General features: G+C 42.9%; 1 protein-coding gene and 1 long non-coding RNA gene across 2 annotated transcripts; one reads left to right on the top strand and one right to left on the bottom strand.

Annotated features, from left to right (window-relative positions):
- Nucleotides 1–587: 587 nt before the first annotated feature.
- GPR160 (G protein-coupled receptor 160) lies at nt 588–7,299 on the bottom strand. Its single transcript, XM_067536511.1, has 2 exons — nt 7,198–7,299; nt 588–2,334 (listed from the first exon to the last, which is right to left on the bottom strand). The coding sequence occupies exon 2, from the start codon at nt 2,282–2,284 to the stop codon at nt 1,271–1,273; it is 1,014 nt and encodes a 337-aa protein (XP_067392612.1). The 5' UTR covers nt 2,285–2,334; nt 7,198–7,299; the 3' UTR covers nt 588–1,270.
- Nucleotides 7,300–17,057: 9,758 nt separating this feature from the next.
- LOC137145694 (uncharacterized) lies at nt 17,058–24,397 on the top strand. The gene is made up of 2 exons (XR_010917729.1): nt 17,058–17,518; nt 24,069–24,397. It is a non-coding gene; the product is annotated as an uncharacterized lncRNA (long non-coding RNA).
- The last annotated feature ends 536 nt before the right edge of the window (nt 24,398–24,933 follow it).

Genomic DNA, 24,933 nt, shown 5'->3' on the forward strand with positions numbered 1-24,933 from the left:
TGCCTCTCACCTGGATCTCACAACAAGTGTACATATTCTTGATGTATAATGCAACACTTCCTTTTTATCCTGCTTGTCCTTCCTGGACAAGCTATACCCCTCTATACCAACATTCCCTCATGAGATGTATCCCACCAAGTGTGTGATGCCAGATAAGCCATAATTTAGCTTATGCACTGAAATGTGGAGGTGGTCTTGTTTGTTCCCCATACTCCTTGCATTTGTGTACATACATCTAAGATGTAGAGCAGATATCCTCACTTAATTTCATCTTGTTGCTCCTATGGCTACGTCTTCACTGACAGCAGCAAATTCGCTGCCGTCAGATCAATTTCTCTAGATCAACTGAGCGGTCAGTGAAGACCCACTCAGTCGATCCAGAAATCAACGTAGTAAGACCACCTTCTCAAGTGGTGTAGCGCTGCGTCGATGGGATATTAGAGAGACAAGGTGGGCGAGGTAATATATTTTATTGGACCATCTTCTCTTGGTGAGAGAGACAAGTTTTTAGCCATACAGAACTCCTCTTCATATCTGTATGGCTCAAAAGCTTGTCTCTCTCACCATCTGAAGTTGGTCCAATAAAAGATATTACCTCACCTACCTTTCCTTTTTTGTGGACAGTTTGAAACATAGTTTAAATTATATTTACTTTTGGGGGGAGAAGGTAGTAAGTTATATTCACTACTTTTAAACAGTTTTTCTTTCCTTAGGCAAAGAGGGAAACTTCCATTTTAAATAGGAAATTGTTAAACTTTTTTAGAATAAACTGATAAATTATAAAGGAAGTGTTTAAAGCTAAAACTTTTGACAATAATAATACTTGTCTATAGCTGTAGAGGTCTCAAGTTTAGGTAAAGATTTATTTCTCTCTCTCCTTTATATTGTAGTTCATGCCTCAGAGCTGCTTTATTTAAACAATCTCAACTTTGCTGAGTAACAATTAATGTTAAAATAGGCACCTTTTTTCCATAAGTAATGGCCATTTTTATTTAACCAGATTTTTCAACTATATTTTGAAAATATAAAACATGCCATTAAATTTTTTTGTGCATTAAGCACCCATCATCTTTCTTTGAAATGTAGCGTGGAAAACAGTGCAGTATTCCACATTATTCCATTACATTTTGGTGAATTTTTCTTCAGACTGTAGTTTGAAGAATTTCCTTGTATAATTCTTTTACATGTGTTCACAGAGGACATCAAAATAGCATAGTCAGACACCTCTGATGCACAGCACTAATTTGCATTCTTTTCACACAGCAGCTCATTAACAGATTACTACTGTGCCTGGCTTTTCAGCTTGCTCTGTATTTTGATTGTTAAATGGAATGAAGCAGAATTTCCAGCTGACAAATGGATCTGCAGACCATGTCCTCTCTGTCAACTGAATGTCATGACACCTAAACCAGTATGCTGTTGCGATAAGAAAGCTGTTTATGAAGTACAGCCAAGGGACATTCATCTCCACGTAGGCTGGAATCTGAGCACCAAGCAACAGGATGATCATTTGAAGGAAAACAAAAGGTGCCCAAGTGCCAAGAAAGCAGATGAGGAGTCTTGTCAAAAGCTGCTTTTTACAGACAGTGCGATTGCAGTCAGATGCATATGAAAAGATTAAAACAATTTCACTTGTAAAGGAAATAATCCGGACAGACCGCACCATAGTTATAACTTCTGGCCAACAAATCACAAGAGCCACACATATGACAAACTGGATGGCTAGGGATAGCCAGTGGCTCTGAACACTGATATAGGAAGGGCATCGATACGTAAAAAAGTGGTTCTGTATTTCTAATTCTGCAGAGACTGCTGGATGTTTCAAAATATAAAAGAGGACTGAAATCCATATAAAAACTACAGCAAGTATATAAAATAATCTTTGACCTTTGCTAGGAGGCTTAGAGGTTTGAGTTATAGTCATGTAATAATCCAGAACAGCCACAAGGCAAACTGGGTAATGCAAGACACCATACATAAAGGAAATTATCTGAGTTAATAGACAAATGTGGTACTTGGTAAATCTCACACCACAAAGTGCAAAGTCCTCAAAATAGGAGATGAAAGCTATAGTCACAAGAAGTGTGAAGTCAAGCAGTGCCAATGAAATACAGAAATATCCCATAAAACTTTGTTTTATATCTCGTCTTCTAACTCCCAACATGAAGAGATTGAGGGACAGTTTTCCAAGCATAATTAGGAGCAGCATACAGCTAGCTTCAAGCGGTTGGTTGATTTGGCTGTAGTATTGAAGGGAACAATTTTCACAAGACATGGCAGCCATTCTTCAAGGATAAGAGCCAGCAAAATAAATCTTACAGGACAGGTTCATACCTGAAAAGAGAGAGAATGATAGTCTTAAAGTATATTAACTGATTACTGCTGTAACTCTCTTGCCAATCATAACTCCCCTCCCCCACGACTGGATGGATGTTAATGAGCCACTTCATTTTCAATGATCCCCTGAAATATGTGTTATCTACTTATGCTAAACAGTCTGTTCCACCTTGTCTTTAGCTGTGACACCCTGAGTACATTTCCCAGACCTGAAGAGATCTGTGTAATCTCAAAAACTTGTCTCTCTGACCAATAGAACTTTGTCCAATAAAAGACATTATCTTACCCACCTTGTATCTCTAAATCCTGGGACCAACATGGCTACAACACTGAATATAATCATAACTTTGTTGTCAGTCGAACAGGTATAAAACTCCTACTTGAATTTTTACAAGCCTTTGATTGTGTATAAAGTTTAAATGAAACACCATTTTATTGCCATCATGTTCCTTTATCTTCTGTACATGTTCTCAGTTTTGGGAATTAAAAGATCTGTCATCTTAAAACATTTAGGTTTTGATTCTATTTTTTTACTGAATTATTTCACTGTTAGCACCATAACATTTGTTTTCCCTTTGGGGTTTTATGGGTTTCTTTTTAATAACTTGTTTACATATGTTCATTTCTATGCAAAGTGAGCCTGGGACAGCTTCTTCAGCTCCATCAGCCTGGCAACATCCTCTGGAAGAAGTCATTATGCTCTCCTATATTTTCCTAGGGAACCAGGATGTGGTAAGAGCAACTGTCCTTATGTGTGTGTTTAGAGAAATGAATAAGAGTAAATGCATTATACTGTCATCTAATAAAATTTTAAAACTCTGTTTTTCTAATCCCACAAAGCCAATAATTATCACTTCCATTTTTTAAAAAAGTGGCTGAAGGGAGAAAGCCAATCTCCTACAATGAAGCCACTATAAACCTGTGGGTGATGTCTGCTTGCTTGTTTTCTCCTCTGCCTGCCCCTTACGAGAAAATTGGGTGTGAGGTGCTTTAGGCCACAGCTTCTCCAGGGGTAACTCCTCCTGATTTGCTGAGGATGCTCTGGAGATTGCAGCAGTCCAAGTCTAGAGCACTCTTAGGAGCTTGTGCTCAGAGGCATATGTATCATGGAAGTATTAGTAATAGTTAAGGTTGAGTTAAGTTTTGCACTTTCAGCCAATGTTCAACTACTTTGTTACATATGAAGAATAGAGCATATCCTTCCCTAAATTACAGTACTTTGAATTCAGAATTAATTTTCTGAGAATTTACAAGTAAATCCATTAATTAAGTTGAGAAAATTAATCAAAAATGGGTCCTTTAAAAAAAAAATTAGTATTTGGTGTCAGACTATTTTGTATCTAATGGTTTCAGAACAGAGTAAGACACTTCAAATAATTAAAACTCAAATTTTGTGCATCAGCTACATTTGAAGAATTTTGGGGAGGATTATTGGTAACTTTTTGCCATTATTCTTCATAGCAGTTTCTCCTTCAGCAGAAACTGATAAATAATATTCTGCTATATAGAATTCCACAAAGAATTGCCCTCTTTCAAAATGGCAGTCATCTCCTTTTGTTCACTAGGAGACTGAAGCCATCAAATGCCCTCAATTTACAAATTAACTCAATTTACTGTGTGCAACATAACCCACATTTTCAGACGTGCACATGCAAGGGTTCACTCTGTATTTGTGTACTGGCTGTTTCATGTGCACAAGTCAAGCAGAAGCAATTGGGTGTGTGTGAAGGTAGAGAACAGCAAACATTATACTATATAAATAATGTAAAGCACTTATGAATGGATTGAAAAATAATTTGTACTATTCTGCATACATCAATTCTCCCACCTGCTGAGAACGTGAACGAGGACATGAGGTCAATCAGCATCAAAGGGGTTAGTGGTATTAACTCCTGAACAATACTACCCGAGTCCTTTATTGAAAGAGAGAACTTTTGGGCCAAAGGTTGTTGCAGTCATTTTCAGCTAGTAGTTGTTGTGTCAGCATTTCTATTATAAACTGCTATTTTCAAAAGGCCTAAAAGGTTCACTCTGGGGTGAAACTCAATTTTGTTGTCCAAATGCTTTAAAACAAAGCTTACTGTGTTAAAAAACAACTTTGTTTTGGTAGCATTGTTATAAGATATATTAGACACAAGGGGTGAGGGTTGCACCTAGTGGGAAGACTTCGTCTTTTCTTTTTCTTGGTCTTGTGGTGAGAGCAACGGGTCAGAGAGAATTGTTTAGGGAAGAAACAATGGGTGAACTAACCAAAGCATAGGTAAGTGACTGGCCACAGAAAAATCAATACTAGAGCTAGGAGTAGAATCCAGGAGTTTCAGCAGTGCTGCTCTGATTGTTATACACACTGCTTCTTTTAGACATCACAGGCGATGGGATTACCCTCTATCCATAGAGTGTGGTCCAGGATAGATGCCCAAGCGCAAAACAAAGCTTGTACTGCATCTATTCTGTAGAGACAGAGAGAGACTTCAGTCTTCCAGGCTGCATCTATACAAGCAAGCTTTGGAGCTGTAATTCTCTGCAATAGCAGAAGCTGTAGAGTCAACAGGATTGAGGTGTTTTTACACAGTACACCATCCACCAATGGTCGCATTGGTGGAGTTGTCCTCGTGGTGAATTAGATCTGAGTTTGCTAGAGAAGATGCAGCCACACTTGGATGAGTGGGAGTAGGAATCAGCATCAAAAGAAAAAAATTGGAGGGAAATTAAAAACATTAGAGCATTTTCTTGGCTTTGAATATCTGTCTCCCTCAAATTCAGTCCAAAGGCAAAGCTTAGCTTTCCATCCTACCTTAATACTCTGCAGCCCCATCTACACTACAACTAGAACTAAGTCAGGTGACAAGGTTACAGCACTGTTATAATACATAGTATGAATCAGATCTAGCTATCAAACGTGACTGAGCAAGGTTTTAGCCCAGTTGTAGGAAAACAATCCTTTCCACACTACATAAATTAAGCTGTTGTAGCCACGGACCCACAAAACTATGTTCTGTAAAAATAAGTTCTCAAAATCTGACACTAGAAATGTTTAATTTCATGTAATCAATTTTAAATTCAATATTAACAAATAGTCCCCTGAAGTGTGTCACCAAAGCAGATTACATATTTTTAAGTCTTAATACCAAAAAACAAAAAGTCACGATATTAAAAAAGTCAATTAAATCTCTGTAAACTTTCTGCTGCTAAGTTGGGCACTCAGACATCTTTGATCTAGATTAAAACTAGTAAATGAAATGACAAGTCTATTTTCATGTCTATGCTGAAATACAAGCGTAAATGAGCAGCAGAAGTGGTTAAATTTAAATTAATATTTATAAAATTGCTTTTAATAATTGAGAGTATTATGAATAAAGAAATCTAAGTGTGAATTCAAAGCCAGCTGCCCTTTAAAGAACAAAACAAATTGGCTATCAGAAAAGTGTACAGAGGATAATGAAGAGGCAAAGGATCTGCAAGGCTAGGAGAGAGATTTTCCAGAGAGAGTAACCAGCATTGTAAGAAAGGAGCCCATACTGGAAGGTGGATGATTTGTCTGTCTTTAGCATAGCTCTGGGTTCTGAAATCCAAACAGGCTGAGGAGGGGACAGTATGTTTATTATCATACTAAATGAGTGAACTGGGCCAAAGCCCAGAGCTCAGATCTGAGAGTGGGAGGTAGGAAACATTTTATGGGACTTTATATCATTGGACTATCTACACACTGTTTCTGGGTAATCCCATACTACTTTAATAGTCAGGGATTATGCTCTGAAGTTCCCCAACTCCAGGTTGTTGGGATCCTGCTCACACAGCCAGTCAGACTTAATCTGTTTCAGTTCCCAGAAGCAATTCACAAGCCTGTGTTGGTTGGGTTTGTTCTCCGCCTGGTGCTATTGTTTTCCCTCCTACCCCACAGTGCTCCTCTTTGCCAGGCCACAGCCAGCAGCATGGCTGGTACCAGTCCCTGTGCTTCATCCTCTCAGCTGAAGGCTGACAGGCTCAGGCACCTGCTTTCTCCAAGCTGGGGGTGATCAGAGCTCTCCTTCCACTTTGCTCACAGACAGAAGAGTTGGGGATGAGCCAGTGGGGGCGAGGGGAAGAACTGTGGGCATCTTCCCCAGGGAGTGAGTTGAGGTGCGGGGGGTAGGGGACATCTCCCATAGCAGGGGAGTTGGGGGGTAGGGCAGAGGTGAGTGCAGGAGTAGCAGTCCTTTCTCATAGTGGGTGAGCTGAGGTCTGGGAACGGGGAGAGGGGGCATCTGCCACAGGGGCTGAGTTAGGGTCTGGGGACAGGAAGGGTATGGGGCATCTCCCACAGAGGGTGAGTTGAGGTCCAGGACAAAGGTAGGGGCCGGGGTGCTGTAACTAGAAGGGCTGGAGGTGCAGCAGCCCCTGGCTCGAAGTGGTTTCCCTCCTATACAGGGTTGAGTTTTCTTCACTAGCTTTCAGCACACCCCCCCCCTATAAAAAACGCCACTGGGTGGGGCACATCTCTTGCAGAGGGTCTGTCGGGAGCGGGGTGTGCGTAGGGAGCAACTCTCAAGACAGATGAGATGGGGTCTGGGGATGGAGGTGTGGGGGGGAAGGGGTCCTCTCATAGTAAGTGAGCTGAGGTCGGGGGGGGGGGGGGCAAGTCTCTCTCCGGAAGAGAGAGTGTGTGTGTGTGTGTGTGGGGAGGGGGGGGGAGGTCGAATCTCTCCGGGCGCGTGAGGTGAGGTCTCGGGGCGGGGTCGAGGCTCTCGGGGCGAGGGGCGGGCTTCCCCAGCTGCGGGCGATTCGTGCCGGCGGGAGCTTTAGCCTAGGGTTGGAGCCCCTCCACCCAGGACTCTGCACAGGGACGCCCCTGGTTCCTGAGCTCTGAGGAGCCAAACCCACCTGCGGCTGCAGACGCTGCCTCCTCGCCTGGCAGCTCGGGGGAAGCGGCTTGCTGCACCCCAGGCTCCTGCCCCCCAGCCCCGGACGGCTCTGGCTACGCGGGGGATTTTGCTGCTCCCCCGGGGGTGGGGGAGGAAGGCAACTGCGGCTGCAGGGTTCCCCCGGGCTCCGCCCCGGGAAGTGAGCCGAGCTGGCTTGGCGGAGGAGCAGCAGGCAGCCGCCCACGGGGAGGGGACTGGTGGTGCAGAGCGGCTCGCACGGCGCTGCCCTGCCCCAGCCTGGAGCCGGCGGCGCTGGGCGGACCCGCGGCGCAGAGCCCGGCGTGTGAGAACAGGGGGTGTAACCGCACCGCGGCGTCTTCTGCCTCTCCCCAGGGGGCGCCGGACCGGACCGGACCGGACCGGCCTCCTGCACCCGGGGCGGCGATGGGGCCCCTCACGCGCCCGGGAAAGGGGGGAAGATTGTTCGCCCCCCCCCCGTCCCCTCCCCATGCGGAGGGAACAGGCCCCCGAGTTCCTCAGCGGCAGAAATGTTGTGCGCGCCTTCTTCGGCCCCGGGAGCGGGCTCAGCTCCAGCCAGTGCCGGAGGTGGGCAGCGTGATAAATCGCACGCAGCGCCGGGCTGTCGTTGTTGGGTGGGGGCAGGAGGTTGGGCTCGTCCCGTTTCACCTGGAGAAAGTCATCAATCCCCAGGACCAGCCACGAGGGGTGTGTCCCGCCCGTGCTTAAAAACTCCACTGCGGGCGATTCCTCCAGCTTCCGTGGAAGCCTGGTGTAGAGCCGAACCACCGACCCGGCGCTCTTGGGGCCCACTGGCGGAGAGCGGAGTTCACTGTAGGTGCCCTCTTGTGGGGGAGACCCTGAACCATTGTGGGGGGCTGCTAAGCTGGAAGGAGAAAGATCGTGAAGGGAGCCGGATGGAAGAATTATTGTGTAGATTGAAGTTAGTGACTGGGGACTGTGCTCGTGCTGCCTGAGTGGGAGATGGAGCCAAGTGCTCCTATCCATGGGCTAGGGCAATGTTTCCCAAACTGGGGGTCCTAACCCACCAGTGGGTCGCAAAATGCTGTAGGCAGCAGGTCACAGGCCCAGTGAGATTGAAAGAGCTGGGGGTGAAGGAGAGAAAATCTTCCCTGCACTCACTCCACAGCAGCAGCAGCTTCTCTCCTGAGGGTTGGGCCCTGCTCCTTACTCTGGTACTGCCACCTGAAGCACAGGATTGCACCACTGCCCCTCTGTCATGACAAAGGGGCAGCTGGGCCTCTTTTGAGTGAGTGCTGCTGTGGGGTGAGCTCACTGTCCCGTCTCTTTCCCTCCCCCCCACACACATACAGGGGCCTCCTCTGTGTGCTGGATTGGGATTGTGGTGCTGTTGTGGGTGGTTCCCTTGACGGAGAGAAGCAAGAGGAGGCAAAGGATGCTGGCCTATGATTTTGGGTCATCCTCATGAATTTGGACCCTGGGTGGGTTGCAATAAAAGACAAAATGCATTTGGTGGGTTGCCTTAGTAAAAAGTTTGGGAACCACTGGACTAGTGCACAGTCATGGGGCCCAGCCCTGGGGGGAGCTGAATAGCCAACTCCAAGTGAAGTCAACCTACCCGATCAAGCTCTGGGAATTTTAACGTTTGTGGAGTGTACATGTATTGTTTTGAAATGATTTTGTTTGCAATTTGAATGTTTAGTGTGCTATTGTATTCCTTTTCCAGGCACTCAGCTGATGTAGAAAATAATTTAAGGTTTGTATGGATACTAATTCCTACTTTGTTACAGTGATCCTTAGATTGCAATCTGCAGGCAACTTGCCAGCAGTTGACAGTGAAATATGCTGAGACCCAAACAGTGAGGGATGGGGATGTTGGCCCAGGAGAGGATTTATTTTATAAATTGATCCACAAAACAAAAAAGATGAACCAAAAAAATACTGCTTAATGGTAAAAAGCTGGGATCAGAGCCTGGCTCTTGCTCCAGCAGTGTAAGCAAACAAGCTGACGTAAATTGTGTAGGTAGGGTAAATAAAGCTAGTGTAGCAGTTCTCATCCCATTGCTTCTTTCCAGCATAAGGCATGTAGCCAGAGAGTCATTATGAGTGGCCAATCCCTGACAGCCACAACAGCTGCTTGGTAACTCTCTGTTGTTCTTCAGAACCAGACCAGCAGCTCCACTTCATGAGACATGAAGCAATATAATCCTGTAATTGCTCACTTTAGGCATCTGCACATCTTGAATTTATTATCAGAATGTAGAATAAGCTCTAGGTCAACTGTCTGTTAGCCTGTATCTAATCTCTTTGTCAACACTTTAGGAAGCATTCTATAATCCAGATGTTAGAATTATGTGATTCTCAGATGGTTGAGTGTTTCCCCTGAAACAAAAATATTCTAACTTGAAATGGGAAATAAAGAGTTAGCACATGAATGTGCAAGAAATAATGTTTGTTTTCTATGCAAAATTTTGTAATGCCATCAACAGTGGAAAGACAATTCTCAATGGCCCTTGCCATGTTGCTAAAGCTCCTTCATGTCCTGAAAGTGTAATTACTAAAGCACAGTAGGAACCTGATGCAAAGTCCATTGAAGGCAATGAAAAGAGACTGATGTTAAACCCTACGGTGGTTGATCAAAGTGGAAAACATACCCCCAATCAAATATTAGCACCTAGAGCTCATAATAGGTGCTTTTTAAAATAAATTGCCATAAATAAAATCTTTTATATTTAAACTGATGTGAACCTGTGAAATTTGCAGGTATCACTACAGCACTTACACAGCCTTTACAGCATGCTGAAATTGCTATTAATATGTAAAGACTGCTACATGCTGGATAACAGAGTACAATACTTTTACATTCCAAAATGTGCAAGAATAAAGAGTGTGATCCTTCAAGTTGAAAAGTATCCACAACTCTCACTGATTTTAATGCTTGTTAAGGTGATAACAGGTGCTCAAATCATGTGAAAGGTGTACTGGACTCTATTTAATTCCTGAAATCAACACTACCCCATAGTTGCATAATAAATCACCCTGCTATCACCCATGCCCCGGCATCACGTGTGCCTGCCTGTCTGACACTTCCCTGATATTTGCATGCAATAAACCACACCAAAGCCTAAAGTGTAACCCTGGTGCACACAGCTGTGTATTTGAGAGTTACTTAAAGGCAGATGGGAGGATTCCCTCAATATCTCCTGAAAGCCACAGAGCAGCAGCAGAGCTATTCTTCAGCCTCAACTCCAATCTGAGGACTGGAGTAAGCCCTGTGACATCTCCACCTCAGTGCCTGTATACAGTGGGGATGGCCAATGGATCTGCTTAGTGATTCACAGTGAATCTACCTGCCCAGATAGCAAGCTCCTGTGTGGTGGCACGCAGTAAGCCCTGAGGAGCTGTGCTTTCTGGCACATCAGGTGCTTACACCATATCCACTATGCCCTCAGCACAAGGAAACCACACTAGCTCCATTTCTGCAGAGTGTTGCGTAGGAATTGTAACCAAACCTAACTGAAGACTTCCACAATGTATAATTTTAGTTCCTACCTCATATATTTGGATCTACATGGCCATGAAGATGTTATGGTTGTCATTCCCGTATAGTCAATGGGAGTTACACCCATGTAACATAGGGCAGGATTGGGCTCTGAATCTTCCCCCTTACAGAGCAAAGCCTCTGAATACTTGACAAGTCAAGCCTTTTGCACCATGCTTCCACACTTAACATTGATTAAAAAACAGGAAACAAATTTGAGCATTTAGGAATTCTGCCTAGTGTCCTGGTTACAATGGCATGAAAATTATTAATATTACTTAGTGCTTTTATTGAATGTTTTCATATTCATAGTACAGCACAAATGTTATCTAATCTCATAGCCATATTTGTTCTTTCACAGGAGTACTTCATATCAAACTGGTAACCGCCTACAGGTAACAATAGTTAGACTGTATCTGCCCTGGGACTCTTTCTTTGAACAGAATGTAAATATGTTAAAGGGACTCGATCCTATCTGGGAATACATAATTTAGGGAGTGTCCAGGGTGAATGCATTGTCATTGTTCTGTGGAGCGGGGGTAGGCCCTCTCTCTGGAAAGTGGGAGGTGGCCTCTCTCTCCGCAGAGGGAGGAGAAGTGAGTTGGAGGAGAAGAGGGGGACAGTTGAGGGACAGAGGCAAGCAGGGGGGAGCCTGAAAGGCATGGAGAGGAACGAAGAGTCTGGGAATAACCTGAGCAAAAGAGGGGTAGAGAAGGGGGCAGCCAGAGGGAAACCAGCACTGAGAGAAACCAAGACTGGATGGAGAGGCTGAGACTTGGCAGGACAGACAGACGTGCAGGAGAGGGGCCCTTCAGTTTAGAACTGGCTGGTCATCAGTCCAAGTTTGATAGCATGTTCCTGAGCATCGAATCTAGTCATCTCTTATCACTAGTTCATATTGTCCCAGCGATCCAGAACAAGAGAACTAAAGGTCCTTCAGATCCCGTGGATCTGATCTAATGTGCGCCCCAGCAAGCAAGCATCACTGGAGTTAAGTCCCTCTCTACAGGAAATCCTGAGAGGTGCTTGAGGCTTAAAGACTCATTTTGGCATTAGACAGCATCCAGTGAGAGATTGGGAAAAGGGGAACCTTGAACTAATAATAATAATCTATAAGATAATAGCCTGTGCATGCAGAGAAACAGATTTTTTATTGAGGGTTATATGTAGTTAATTACACTTAGTAGTGAGGTATAGGATGTGTGTGTGTATTCAAAGTTATTTTTTGTTATATATATATCTCCTTCATATATTTAATGTTATTTTAGGTAGGTGAAATCCAGTTCTGTTTGTTCTGGTTTAAATAAAATCCCTGTTATGTTATTTTTTTGACAACCAGTTCTATTATGTTATCTACCATTAAAATAACCTTTTTACATGGTGTAGCAGCCGCTCAGCTTTTACCTGCCAAGTAAATTATATCACCACTGTGACGGACCATTACTAAATCTTCGTCAGTGGTTTCAGGACAGGGTGACCCTCGACTGTATTTCAAATTATAACCAATAACTGAGAGATCAGTTTACAATAAACTTTGGAAGAGGAATGATTAGCATGAAAAACAAAACACAAGCTATCTCTTCCCATCCTTCAATGTTCTGAAAGATTAAGGGTTCTTTAGTAATGAAGTGAGGAAACTGTGCTACCCATAGCCTGTTTTGGATGTAAACAAAAGCTTTTGCAACAGCTGTAGGAAGGAAATGTATCAGATTTGGAGCTAGTTTACTTGGATTGCATATCACCTTTGATGTCTAGCTTCTACTGTTTTTTTAATTGAAGTAAGAACTTTCCTTGACCAATTTCTTCTTGTTTCCAAATCAAGCTGTTGACTTTTGTATTTTTTTTAAAAAGCCACTTGCTGACAATAGGATGTTAAAGATATTAAAGTATTTTGGATTGTGTCCATAGAAATTCAGAAAGGAAGTCGTTTGGGATTGTTTCAGTGCCTATGGAAACCTTGATTTCTCTGCAAGTACAAACTCTTATTTAACACATTACATTAATACTTTAATATTTTTTCAGGAAAGCTTGCAACTTAACTCCTTTAAAGATAAAAAGTCCTTTAGATTTGCTGCCTATTGCTATTTCCTTTCACTTAGTTAATTTAGTTGCACTTAGTCACTTTAGTTTGTTTAATTTACTTAGTTGCTTTCCTTTATTTAGTTGCAGTTTCTGGAGGCGGCACTTCCGCTTACCAGAATTCCCCAAGTACCAAGCATTGATATGAAGGAAATTGCCTTTTGAGACATTTCCTTATTCTAATTGCCACAGTTAGGTCTCCATCTCCCACCTCTCTTCATGCTCATCTTCATATTTTACTTTAGAACAAAGAAGGACCCAGGCCAATAGTGACAGGGGCAGAGGGACAATTTGGTCTACTCAACCCCTAAAGCAAGCCAAAGAGAGCTGTGGAATCCACACAACTACCCACACTGCTGGGTTAGCAACAAATCAAGCCATTTTCATTCAATAAACATCCTTAAAGTAAACAATGTAGGAATGTTGGACTTGAAATAGACTTCCCAATTTACTAGGGTCCTTAGGAGCGGTTGCCTGTGTCTGTATCAAGCTGGTGGAAGATCCCTTGTAACTCTTGCTTTGATTCTCACATCTGGCTTTTTGTTTCTCAGGGTGCACATGGCTAGGAACAATGCAACTACAACAAGCTCAGTCTTGGGGGTGTGGATTCTTTCACTTTCCATAGCGCAAGCACAGTTTTGTTTCGACATCTGCTTTATGAGAAGCAATGATCGTTTATTAAGGGAGTCATCGTGGATCTTATGTGGATTGGAGGTGGGGTGGGAGGGAAAGAAGGCAAAGAAAGTTCCCTAGCTGCTCTCTCTCACACAAAGCCAGAGAAGACCTAAGTAGCATTACTATCTATCTCTGCCCACCTTCATTTGCCGTGTTAATCACTGCTGGCCTTTTACAGCCATGTTGGAGCTCATTTGCATATCAGGGAGAAGCATTGTCCCCTCTCCCTGACCAGATATAACTAAAAGTATTTTAGAATTAAGGGCTACAAAGCTAGATCACCAGAAAACCCACCATCTAATCCTTCATCAGATATCTGATCAAAGAATACCATTGCACTTACTTACACAATCAATCTGCGGTTATGTACATCAGCTGCTTGGGCAGCAATGTGTGTTGCCCTTGTTCTCAACAGATGCTAAGGAACTGGACACCATCCCAGAATAGAGATCTAGCTAAAGTAGGTAATTTCTCTTGCAATCACTTCTTGTATTCCATAAAATAAAGAAAGCCGCTGGCTGGGTACCCTTAACATAGACATCTATATCACCAATCATCTAACTCTTCAGTTCAAATATGTTGTCAAAAGCAGGATACACTGCTATAACATATCTTTTCCTGGGTGAGCAGCCAAACTGGAAACATTTGTAGTTCCTTTCAAACCCTTCTGATAGGAACTCCCCTAAAGTCACTAGGAATCTCTAAAAGGCTATGGGCCTGTTAAGCAAAAGGAGTTCTTCTTCAGAGAATCTAGCCACACAGATAATACTAAGCAATTTATTTAGCAACCCGTTGGGAAAGCTCAGCAAGTGACTTCAAAATACAATTGTTACAGCAGTGTCTTAAATACATTTCACTCATCAAGATTAGTTTAAACCGGTTTAGTCTATCACCAAAAACAGTTCTTTACAATTTGGGGAAAACAACTCCATATATGGTGGGGAGGGGAGAATGAGGGGAAGTGGTGTCAATGAATAAAGAATATGTTGTGAGGGGCATGAACATGTATTCGTGACGGAGGGCAGGGGCGCAGTGAGTAGTATGTGATAACATGCAGGAATAGTACAAAAATATCTTGTTTGCTGCTTATTTAAGTACTCTCTGTGCTTGCAGTCCCTTGAGTGTGTTCTGCATAGAAGTCTTACCCTAACAGGCCAAATTCTGCCCTCATCCATGTGCAGCCACAGTGAAGCCAATTATAATTACCCCAGTGTCTTCTCCCAGTTACACTGGTGAAAACCCATAGATTTCAAAACGCAGGTAACAAACAGCATTTGGTTTATAAGCCATCTGACCCAATTCCCATGCAAAATTTGGTCCATAGCCATATTCTCAATTCCCCATTTTTGGAGGGAAAAAAAATTATTTCCAACATTATAACAAGGGGCTCCAAATTGCCTCTTCCTTGGGTATCATAGCTAATGTAAATGGTCATAATTCAGTAGAATATATATGGAAAGTTTCTTGCCACTGACTTAATCTGGCTTCCTGAACTCTCCAACTTTATTAGGGGCATCTGCCCTTTTAAAGAGCAAGCTTGAGTCCATTTTTGACTCCTTCTTGGCTACATTACCTCTCATTGCTATAGTAACTATCTCAAATAAATAAAAGACAGCTGTGTAATGGACATGAGAAAACGCTTAATTTTAAAGAGACAGCTTCACACAATGTTTTATCCATTGTAGAAAATTATACACTTGAATCAGTATATGATTCTTTGCATGATTGTTGTTGAAATACAGAAAATATGTAGAGGCCAATGGAGTTACACCGACCTACACTAGTTGATCTGACCGTTGATGCAGAATGTTAGGCATCAGAGGACATCCCTTATAAAAAAGGACAAGTGGACTTCACTCTAAGACATAAGAAACATTCATGCAACTCGTCTCGTACCCAGTGAATTTTCAAACTGCTATACTATGGAGAATAGACCAAATTCAACTCTAGCATAATGACCACAGCTCCAATGAAATCAATGGAAGCGATGCCTTACAGCAGGAGCAAGCATGACTCAGGATTTCAAATGACAAGTGCCACTCTTAGCTCTCTCTTCCTAGGCGCAACCAGTGTAGCTGCACTGAGAGTATCTCATTTTTCTTAACCTAAAGAAAAAAAAATCAATATGGCAGGTTTCACATCAACACTGCAGAGTAGAAACCATAAACCATCTTAAAATGCAGAGAACAAACTCACTTTGGTCCCAGTGCCACTCCCCATTTCCTCATGCCAAGGAGAGCTCACCACACAGCTGAGCTGGAAGGAATTGTATGCAGGTAATTGACCTTGTATAGTATTGTCTCTTATACAGGCTCTTCCTAGAGAAGGGAGAATTTGGCCCTTTATTAGGAAGTTGGAGGGTTTAGACTGACAACCTGCTGTTCTCAACTGCAAATTGAGATACTGGCTCAGATTCCACTGCATTAAAGTGACAGTACAGAATTCAATACACAGTCTACTTATAAATAACATTACAGTTTTTTTTAACGCTGACCTGGTTGCCAAGTAAGTTCTATCTCACCACAAGTTATCCAGGACCCCCCTTCTTTTCTTAATTTCTTCTATCATAACTCAGTTTTTTCTTCTGTAATCTCCTTCATAGCTGTGGTGACAGCAACTCAATGAGCGGAATTTACAGTTGTCTAATGACCCCAAATGATCATACAGTAAGCACATCGTGCAACAATTCCACATTACTCTGAAAACCCTCTTCTGATCTTTTCTAGAGACCAAACTGAGCATTACTGCAGCATGTAAGCTCTAGATGGACAGTTTTATACAGACAAATGAGCTTCAGAACTATGAACTATTCAAATGAATGAAATGCCCCTAAGAGATCAAGTGAATCAGGTGTCACTAGCAATTTCTAACTGTTTGAGGATGATCATTCTGATAGACTTACAAAACCTAGGGCCAGCAAGTGGCTGTGAGTGTGCTTGCTTGTGACGGAGTCCCCCAGGAACAGTGCTCTGGAACCACTCGGGATACAGCCAGTCAGGATTCTAGTGCTTCAGAGTCTGCCCCCTCGGAGCTCCACACACCAGTGCAACCACCTCCTGAATCTGGCCTTGGAGGGTTCAGCATCCCTACTCCACCTGACAACCCTCTTGTGGGTCCCCCTGGATGGGACCTTGGGGAGCTCTTCCATGCCTCCAAAGGGGCCACGCACCCCACCTTGCAATCAGGAGTGATTCACAGCCAGCGTGAAGAGTCAGAAGGGTTTATTAGTTCTCAGGATCACAGCGTAGAAAGACTTTGTTAGCAGATTAATTAGAAGTTACAACAGCAACCAACTGGAAAGCCTCAGAGCTCCCCACTCTCGGGCCCTACAGCCCTCATGGAGCACTCCTCTTCCTCCCAGCCACCACACAGACACACCTCTCTTACCCCTCCCTCGTCCTTTATCTTTTTCCCAGGCAAGATGTTACACCCTGTTGCAGCTGGTTTGACCCAGGAGAGCAGAGGGGAAGGCCCATCCACCCTCTAATGAGCTCTGCAGTGATCACACACCTGTGTCCCATCTCTGAAATGCATGAGTAACATATGAGAAAAACTGAGGTGCGCACGCAGCCCTCAGAGAAAACATTAGGAGCATCTCCACTTTGTCATACTACTATCTAAGTTGAAGGATAAGGAAGAGGTAGAGGCTAGTAGCTCGAGCACTCAGCTGACCTGCAGAAGACTAAGACATGGAATTGAGGTTTAGGAGCTAGGGCTGTGTTCTAGTCTCTGTTTTGCCACTGATTTACAGAGTGAGTTTCAGCACTTTAATTAGATTAATCTAATCAGAGAGTAAACAGACAAGCTCCTCTTCCTGGAGATCAGCCTGGTCCTGTGATCCCTAGCTGTGGAGCCCAGCATTTCCAAAGACATTCTCTCCCTTCTGGCTCCCAAGAAGCCACTGTTTAAGATTTTTTTTGGACACCTGTGCAAGATGAGATAGAATTAATCTCTTATCACTGGGACCAGGAAATGACCTCTTGTGTTTGTGTCTGATCCAAAGTCTGTTGAAGTCTATGGGAATCTTTCTACTGAAGTCAAATGGGTAAGATGGTTTAGGGTCTGTGTCTATTTTTCATTGTTGTGAAAGCTGTCATGCTGATGTTCTATTCCTTAGATTAAGAAAAATGAGGTGATATCAATCTACCTACACTGGCTGCTCCCAGGAAGAGAGTTGCTTTCTAGTGAATCTTACAGTTAGAAATCATGAGCCATATTTGTTCCTGCTGTGACTTCACTGGGAGTTGTACTCCTTACACCTCTAGTCACTTAACACTTGTAATTCTGGCATGTATTCACTTAACATTTGCAATTCTGGTATTGGTATAATCAGCCTTTCATAATCTAGGCCCTCAGTAATTGAGTAATGGTCTCTTGTTCTGTGTCTCTGCTCTGAAGTTACAATCAGCTAGTGGGGGACTGGCTCTTGGTTCCTAGGAACAAATCTACAGCAGAGCTTTCTCAGTTGAGGGTTGATGATAGGGCACTATGCAAAGTCCATGTATTGTGTCAGGCTCGCCCCTAATTGGCTTTTGATTCCCCATGTGTTCTCCCTTTCTTTTTTTGTTCTAAGTATATTAATCCCATTCCTTTCCCTAGTCCTTACATTACCTGGGAGTAGTTTCCTTGTGTGTGATTAGGAGAACTGCATGAGGGTTATTTGGCTTGTGGTGGATGTTTTGGTTCTTGTTGGTGGCCTGCCTACTTGGCCTTCATTTGTGATGTTATTGTGTGCTGGTTTCATCATAGGACACTTAGATGCCAGTCTCTTGGACATAAATAATCCACTTCTCTCCTCAATTTCCTCCTCTGCATGAGATGGGTAGTGATATTTACTCATCTCACAGGATGTTGTGAAGCTACATAGCTAATAGTTAATGCTTGCAATGCCCTTTGAAATCCTCTTTAAGTACAGGAGTGCAAGGTGTTGTTAGTATAATAATAATTGTCCGGTGCATCATGTTTGTCAGAGTATAAGTGCCAGGACCTGGTCTTAAATATGTTTTATAACACTGTCTACTGTGCTGTTTGAATAAGAATGGGACAAATTATCCCACCCCTCCCAAAGGCTACAGCTTTTCCTCCCAAAGCTCATGGCCTGGGATATAACTTATAATGTGTTATGCTGATACCACTTTGCCTAATACATATTCAGTGGGAGTTTTTCCCCTCCCCCTCCTTATTTGTATTTCCTCACTGTACTAATGTTGGGCTGCCCTCCCATCGGTACTAGGCCTTGTCCCTCAAGCTTATCAGAATATACGTCAATATGTTACCATGGCACTCGTGTGAACAGACATCTATAAATATTCCTATCCTAAAATATCCAAAAGCTGATATCAGTTCATATTCCTGTGCTTACCTATTTCCATTTTACAGAAAAATCTCCTAAATGTAATATTCCCAGTTCTCTAATAACTCAGGGTCACTGTAGGGTAATTCACTCATGCTAAGGCTCATAGGCCTCAAAGCCTTATACTAACTGCTCAAGCTAACAGGATGTAGGTCTGTAGGTTTCTTGAATCATTGATACATAAAATAACTTTAAGCAGCTCTATCGGTTACACCAATCTAACTACTGTACTTATGTGACTCCACTGTTGTAGTGTCTAAGCACCTGAAGCTGTATGGATTTTTGCATGTGCTATTTCTGCACTTTGTATATATCCCCTCTGTCTTTATGGAGTATTTCAGGAACAGTTGCCTCTCTTGAATGTAACTATGGAACTGTTATGTTATTTTCTTTTTCTGTACTGATCCTTTAAATGTCTAAGAACTCAGTGTGGGATCCATGAAAGTACTTCGGGATCTAAAAATGGGATTTAGGTGCTTAAGTCATCTACTGCAATTCACAAAACTCCTGCTGAATGCTGTTGGCAGCTAAGTTCACTCATCGCCTAAGTCTTTTGAAGTAAAAATTCCATAGGCACCTAAGTTTTTGCCTCTGGGCCACTGCTGCTTTACTCTAGGTGTCTGGACGCCTATCTCCCACCTAAGCCCCAGGGAAAGATAGACATTTGGCTGCCAAACTTGCTCATGGGACCTGATCTGGTATGTGCCCTCTGAGCATGCTTGTCAGATCAGGTTCCATTCAGAAGCCAGCCAGACGAGGAGGAGATGGTGGCTGTCTTATAACTTTTATCCCAGTGGTTAGAGCACTCACCTAGGATGTGGAAGACCCAGGTTCAGTTCCCCCCTCTCTGCAGGAGAATGGATTTGAACTGGGGACTCTTAACTGTAAGGAGAGTGCTCTAACCTCTGAACTCAGGGATATTCTGATGTGGGGGGCTTCTTCAGTCTCTCCTGTTGAAGCGGTAGCACTGTGGATAAATAATGTAAGACTGATTGGAGCGGAGGGACTTGACTCAAGGACTCCTGCCCCCCAGGTGGGTGCCCTGCCCACTGGACTACAGAGTCATTCTCTCTCTGGCCAAGTGACTCTTTCATCGTTTATTCACAGTGGAGCAGCTTCCTCTAGCTCATAGGTGCCTCATCATAAGAATGAAGTAGGACCCTGGGTGCTTGGAGAGGCTGCAGTCATTGTGGAAAAGAAGAGAATATAATATTGGGGGGTGATGGGACACAGCACCTGGACAAGGGGACTGACAGAGTTGGAAATCAAATGAGGATTTTCTGACTGGGAACTAACTAGATATAGTTGGTACTTGTGTATTGCAGAGACAGGTACCTTAGAAATATCCAGGAGACCTGTATAGGTATCTAGAGTGTGTCCATCACCATAGATCATGGTATCTGAGTGCTGTCAAACTTACATAAGAGACTTGGGCCCCAATTCTTTTTCTCTGTGCTGAGTGTAAGAATGGCTTTGAGGAAGTGGGGGGCAAAAATGGCTTTAGGCCACTTTTTTATTCTGGGACAGTTTGGAAGTGATATAGCCCCAGCATCCCTTCCCCCAACAGTTGATATGATAGGTGTTTGATGGTTTGTCAGGCTCATTATTTAATCTCATCTGAATTAATCTGGTAATTGCTATTACTGCAAATGCAGCGTCTCATGTCCGTTTGCTTAAAACAAACACATTGCGTAGAATAAAATTTCTCAAAAATAAAATACCTTGCACTTGAGAAGAGAGGTCATTTTGGGCCCTATCCTGTGAAGTGCTGAGCTCTGCCAGCCTCTTTTGGTTGCAATGAGAAGTAAGTGCGGCATAGGATTGACTTGTTTTTCACTCTCTCTTCTTTAGCACCATGTTGATTTTAATTATGTAACAAAGCCACAAGCTTTTTGTTAGGCATCTGTCAGTAAGTTTTGTAAATAATGGGCTGGATTGCCCCTTCAGATTTGGGATGTTTTACTCCTGTTTGCACCTGCGGAAGCATTTTAGGGTGATAGCAGTTATGTTTGCTGAGTGGTAGCTGAGCCGGAGAGGGGATTCACCCAGGGTTGTTGCATGCAGGAAGTGTTGCCAGCTGTGCTAGGGGAGAGCCGTTTTAAATGCTGACAGGAACTCCATAGCAAATACCCTTCCAGTAGTAGTGTGGGACTGATTCAGTGTATCATCCAGGTACTGTTGCACTGGTTCGGTTCAAGGCAGGACTTTTGCTAGAGCCAGGTTTGCAGTAAACTTGCACAGTTGTGTCCCCACTCCTGGTGCACCTTTTGCTGCTGAGAGCTCACAGCCTGAGTTCTGCAGTGTGTTTCGTGTCACATCGTCCTCAAAATTGTCCTACAGCGAGGACAGAAAGAACAAAAGGCTGTTGCAAGAGAAAAGCTGTGGTTTGTTGCTTGATCAGCTTCCTGTGTTGACCAGTGTGTAGAAATAGTGTTTACTCCCCCACTGCTAAGTCCTTGCTATTTCTTCCTCTCCCAGAAAAGAACTAGGGATTATGCTGGAGGAATGGACAGGGAATGCTGCCTTCCATCTTGGAAGCAGTCAAGTTTTCTTTGCATTATTCATGCAGCCCTTTGAGTTTGTTTGCTTCTTTCTCCCCCACCCCTCAAACAAACATCTCAGGGTCACCCAGCCTACAAGAGCAAACCAGCATGCAGCCCCTTAACTCTTGTTTTTCATTCAGTGGGCCCCCTACTCTCAGAAAAATGACTCTCCTCCTCCTCCATATCTTCACCTGCTTTAACCCTTCCACCAACAAGGCTATTATTGCAGCCTCCATCAGCCTTCCAGCAGAAGATGGTCTAATGAGTCTCCCTTTGAGACTGTTCTGAAATTGCTCAGAAGGACTGGCATAGAAAAGCAGAATGGACTCCCTGCTTCCATGATCAGAAGTTTGTGTGCTGCTTCTCCATCATCCCCAGCTCTGGCTGGTTCAGGTCAGGTCGTTCTCATTAGGCACTGGGGTACGCTGCATGAGTAGTTCCATGCACTATGTCCCTACATCTCCTTAAGCTTCTAAAGAGCCCAGGCTGCAGTGCAAGCTGCACCTTTAGAAAGATGCAAGCTGTGTTCTCCTCATGGCAGCCCTCTCTCCTTTCCTCCCATCCCCTTCCTTCCCCTTGGCTTGTGTTTCCAGGGGCTAGTTGATAATGGTCCCTGCACCCAGGAAAGAATGGGGAGTGCAGTTATGACTGGCCTCTGCATAGGCTCACAGAATCTTCTCCCCCAGTTGGGCATCTCACAGTCTGGCCCTCAGGGAGCAAGATATGAGGATCAAAAGCATATCTGGATTAATAATGTAAGTGTGTACTGAGAAAAATGAAAGGAGCTGAGATTGAAAGGAACTTCTCTCAGGAGTATTATATGAGAAACTAATATGTAAAAAAAGGAGAGGTTGGGCTGAGACAGTATGTGGAGATCAAGGTTTTATTGCATTAAGGGACACTTAATAAAATATTTAATTGCGGGAGGAAAAAAGAACCAAAAAAGCCAACCTGTTACATCTAAGGAAATACTGCACTACCCTTCCATTAAGGAATGTTTTCTGTTTCTTATAAGGAATCCCTTAAAGGGACAGATTATTCTATTAATTAGGGCTCTTGTTCAGACCTATTTCATACCATTTGTTCCTGGGCTGTTCTTCTTAAGTAGATACTTCAACAATTTCCTTTGTCAACTTTTAATTCAAAAACGTCTCTTAGTTGTAATCTGGTTCCAGATACTCAGTTAAAGGCCCAGTAAACCCTACTGTACTCAGGTATCTTCTGCTGCTGCATGTTGCAGCTCATCTTTCACAGGGGGTCACAAATGATATTCAAATCCAGCCTTGAATCATGATCAGTATCTCATTTACTAAACAGCAAGTTTCCTTATCTTTTATAACTGCAGCATGTTTCCCTATTTGTGGTGTAATCATTGCCCCTGTATGTTGTTATGACACTACATTTCTCTCTGCTTGTCTTTATCTGGTTGTAATGGTTTTGACAGATGGATAGGAGAAGGATATATAGTGTAAGGTTCTACTGAAAACACACTCAAGAGCTGCTCATTTCAAGAGTTCATTTGCATGGTAGGGTTATTTTGTCCTGCACTTTATCTGTAAATGAGAAAGCTACAATACAGCTCATAGGGTATGATGCAGCCTCGCACCATTTTATTTCACTCTCCTCAAACTTTTCAAGGCACTTGATCGAAATCAATGATAAACACCACTCAGCAGTAAAGCACATACCAATTCTGAAATAAAAATGTGCACAGCAATAAAACAGGATTTTGACTTCCAAGTGTTTTACAAAGGATGATTCATACATACTCTCAGTGCCCCTGAAAAGCAGGTAAAGAACTACCATGTTGTTCTCATATTACAGAGAGTTTAAGAACAAAATTCTGTTTGTAACAAGACTTGGAATAAAGTTGCAGTCATGCCTCTAACTTGCAATGGTAGTGGAGAGGTTGACAGAGAAGAACTTGGCCCTACATTGTTTGACTGGTGCCCTGGAATGAGTAAGTATCAAAGTTGGCATTAGAATACAGAAGTTCCTGGTTCCTAGCTCTGTACTCTGATCACAGCACCACCCCTTTCTTTGAAATGCTGAATAGAAATGATCCCTTTTTTGTTCTAGATTCAAAAGTTTTGACAGCTGCTTTAAAAAGTAATGGGCCCTGTAGATTGGTGAACACAATGGAGATGGGAACCCTTAATTAAAACACAAAACATAATGGTACAATATTCACTGATGATCTAAATTATTACAGCCTAGAGTAGAGCTACTAAATTTTTTTTGGATCATAACTGCAGACTGTTTGCAATGGAAAGACTCTCCTTACATTGGATGGTCAATAAATATTCCTCAATAAGGACAGGACAAGAGAGAGTTTAAATTAGACCAAGATCACAGAAAGGTTACTGGTGCAGGGTGGGGGATGATAGCACCCCTTAGCTTGAAGTAATAGCAACAACCCAATGCATGGCTTTCATTGTACACAGAGGTTTCAGTTTTCTCTAAAGGTTTTCAGCACCGTACTATAAAAATTGTTCCAGTATCTCTGCAGATGTTTGAGATTGCTGTTAAGACATACTAAAAGGCATCAGATATGAAACTCTGTGACAAGTCAACCAAATAATAATGAATTATTAAAAAAGTAACACTAGCAAATAAACACGCAGCCTCCGAAGGGAATGGGTTTTGAAACCAATCTCTCTGACCAATCATAAAGCAGCACTGACTGTCCTTCCCCACAGGTGGAAGCAGAGTGGCTGAGATAGAGGAGCAGACAGATCCTGGTCTCAGCTACACCTGAAGACAGCAGAGCTACTATGGACTGACACCTGTATGATTCAAAATAGAATTTGGTCCCACTTATGAAACATGTAAAAAGTTAAGAATGTGGGGTTTCCAGAGGTCTGACAGTAACAACATTCACATAACATCTTTCATGGTGAAGGATTCCAACACAGCACTCCTGAAACACGTCTGAAGTAGAGTGAAAGTCTCAGTATTTTGCACAATGACAATGGGAAGGGATACTTTAGTTAAGGACACTGGATGACTCCTCTGTTCTTAGAAACAAGGCATGGGTACTTTTAAACACCTCATAGCAGATAGGAGCACAAGTTTGAAGTCTCATCTGGAAATGACCAACAACTAAATTGCTTGCAATAAGTTTCTCTGTATTTTAGCATAAATGCTAGTGATAGTGAAACGCATAATAAATAACTTAGCTGCCTTAGGAGGATGAGGGGATAAGTCAAGACAGCTGGTCTAGGAACTTGTAGGCTCATGGAGTCTGAACATTATGTCCCTAAAGCATCTCTGCAATTAGGCTCTTTTCCCTAATCAGACATAAAAAAAGACTTATGGTTAAAATGTAATTTAGATTTTACCAGTTATTTGTTTGAGCTATTCCCCATCCCCTTTGTCTTGAGACTATATGACACTCTGTGGATCTAATTCAACTGAACTTCACTAGGAGTTGGATCAGGCCTCGACTGAGGCAATAACAAAGGCCTTTTATAATTTAAAATATTTATGAGAAAATCTGAAATACACAGCGCAGGATGGATATAATCCCACTTGTCTAATATATATTAAAATTCTACTAAGTTT

This window comes from Emydura macquarii, unplaced genomic scaffold (assembly GCF_026122565.2).
Source record: "Emydura macquarii macquarii isolate MOO-44397 ecotype Brisbane River unplaced genomic scaffold, CSIRO-AGI_Emac_v2 contig_3603, whole genome shotgun sequence".
Lineage (NCBI taxonomy): Eukaryota > Metazoa > Chordata > Testudines > Chelidae > Emydura > Emydura macquarii.

Excerpts from the sequence above, each read along its gene's own strand:
- GPR160 (XM_067536511.1), bottom strand. The coding sequence starts at position 2,284 with ATGGCTGCCATGTCTTGTGAAAATTGTTCCCTTCAATACTACAGCCAA.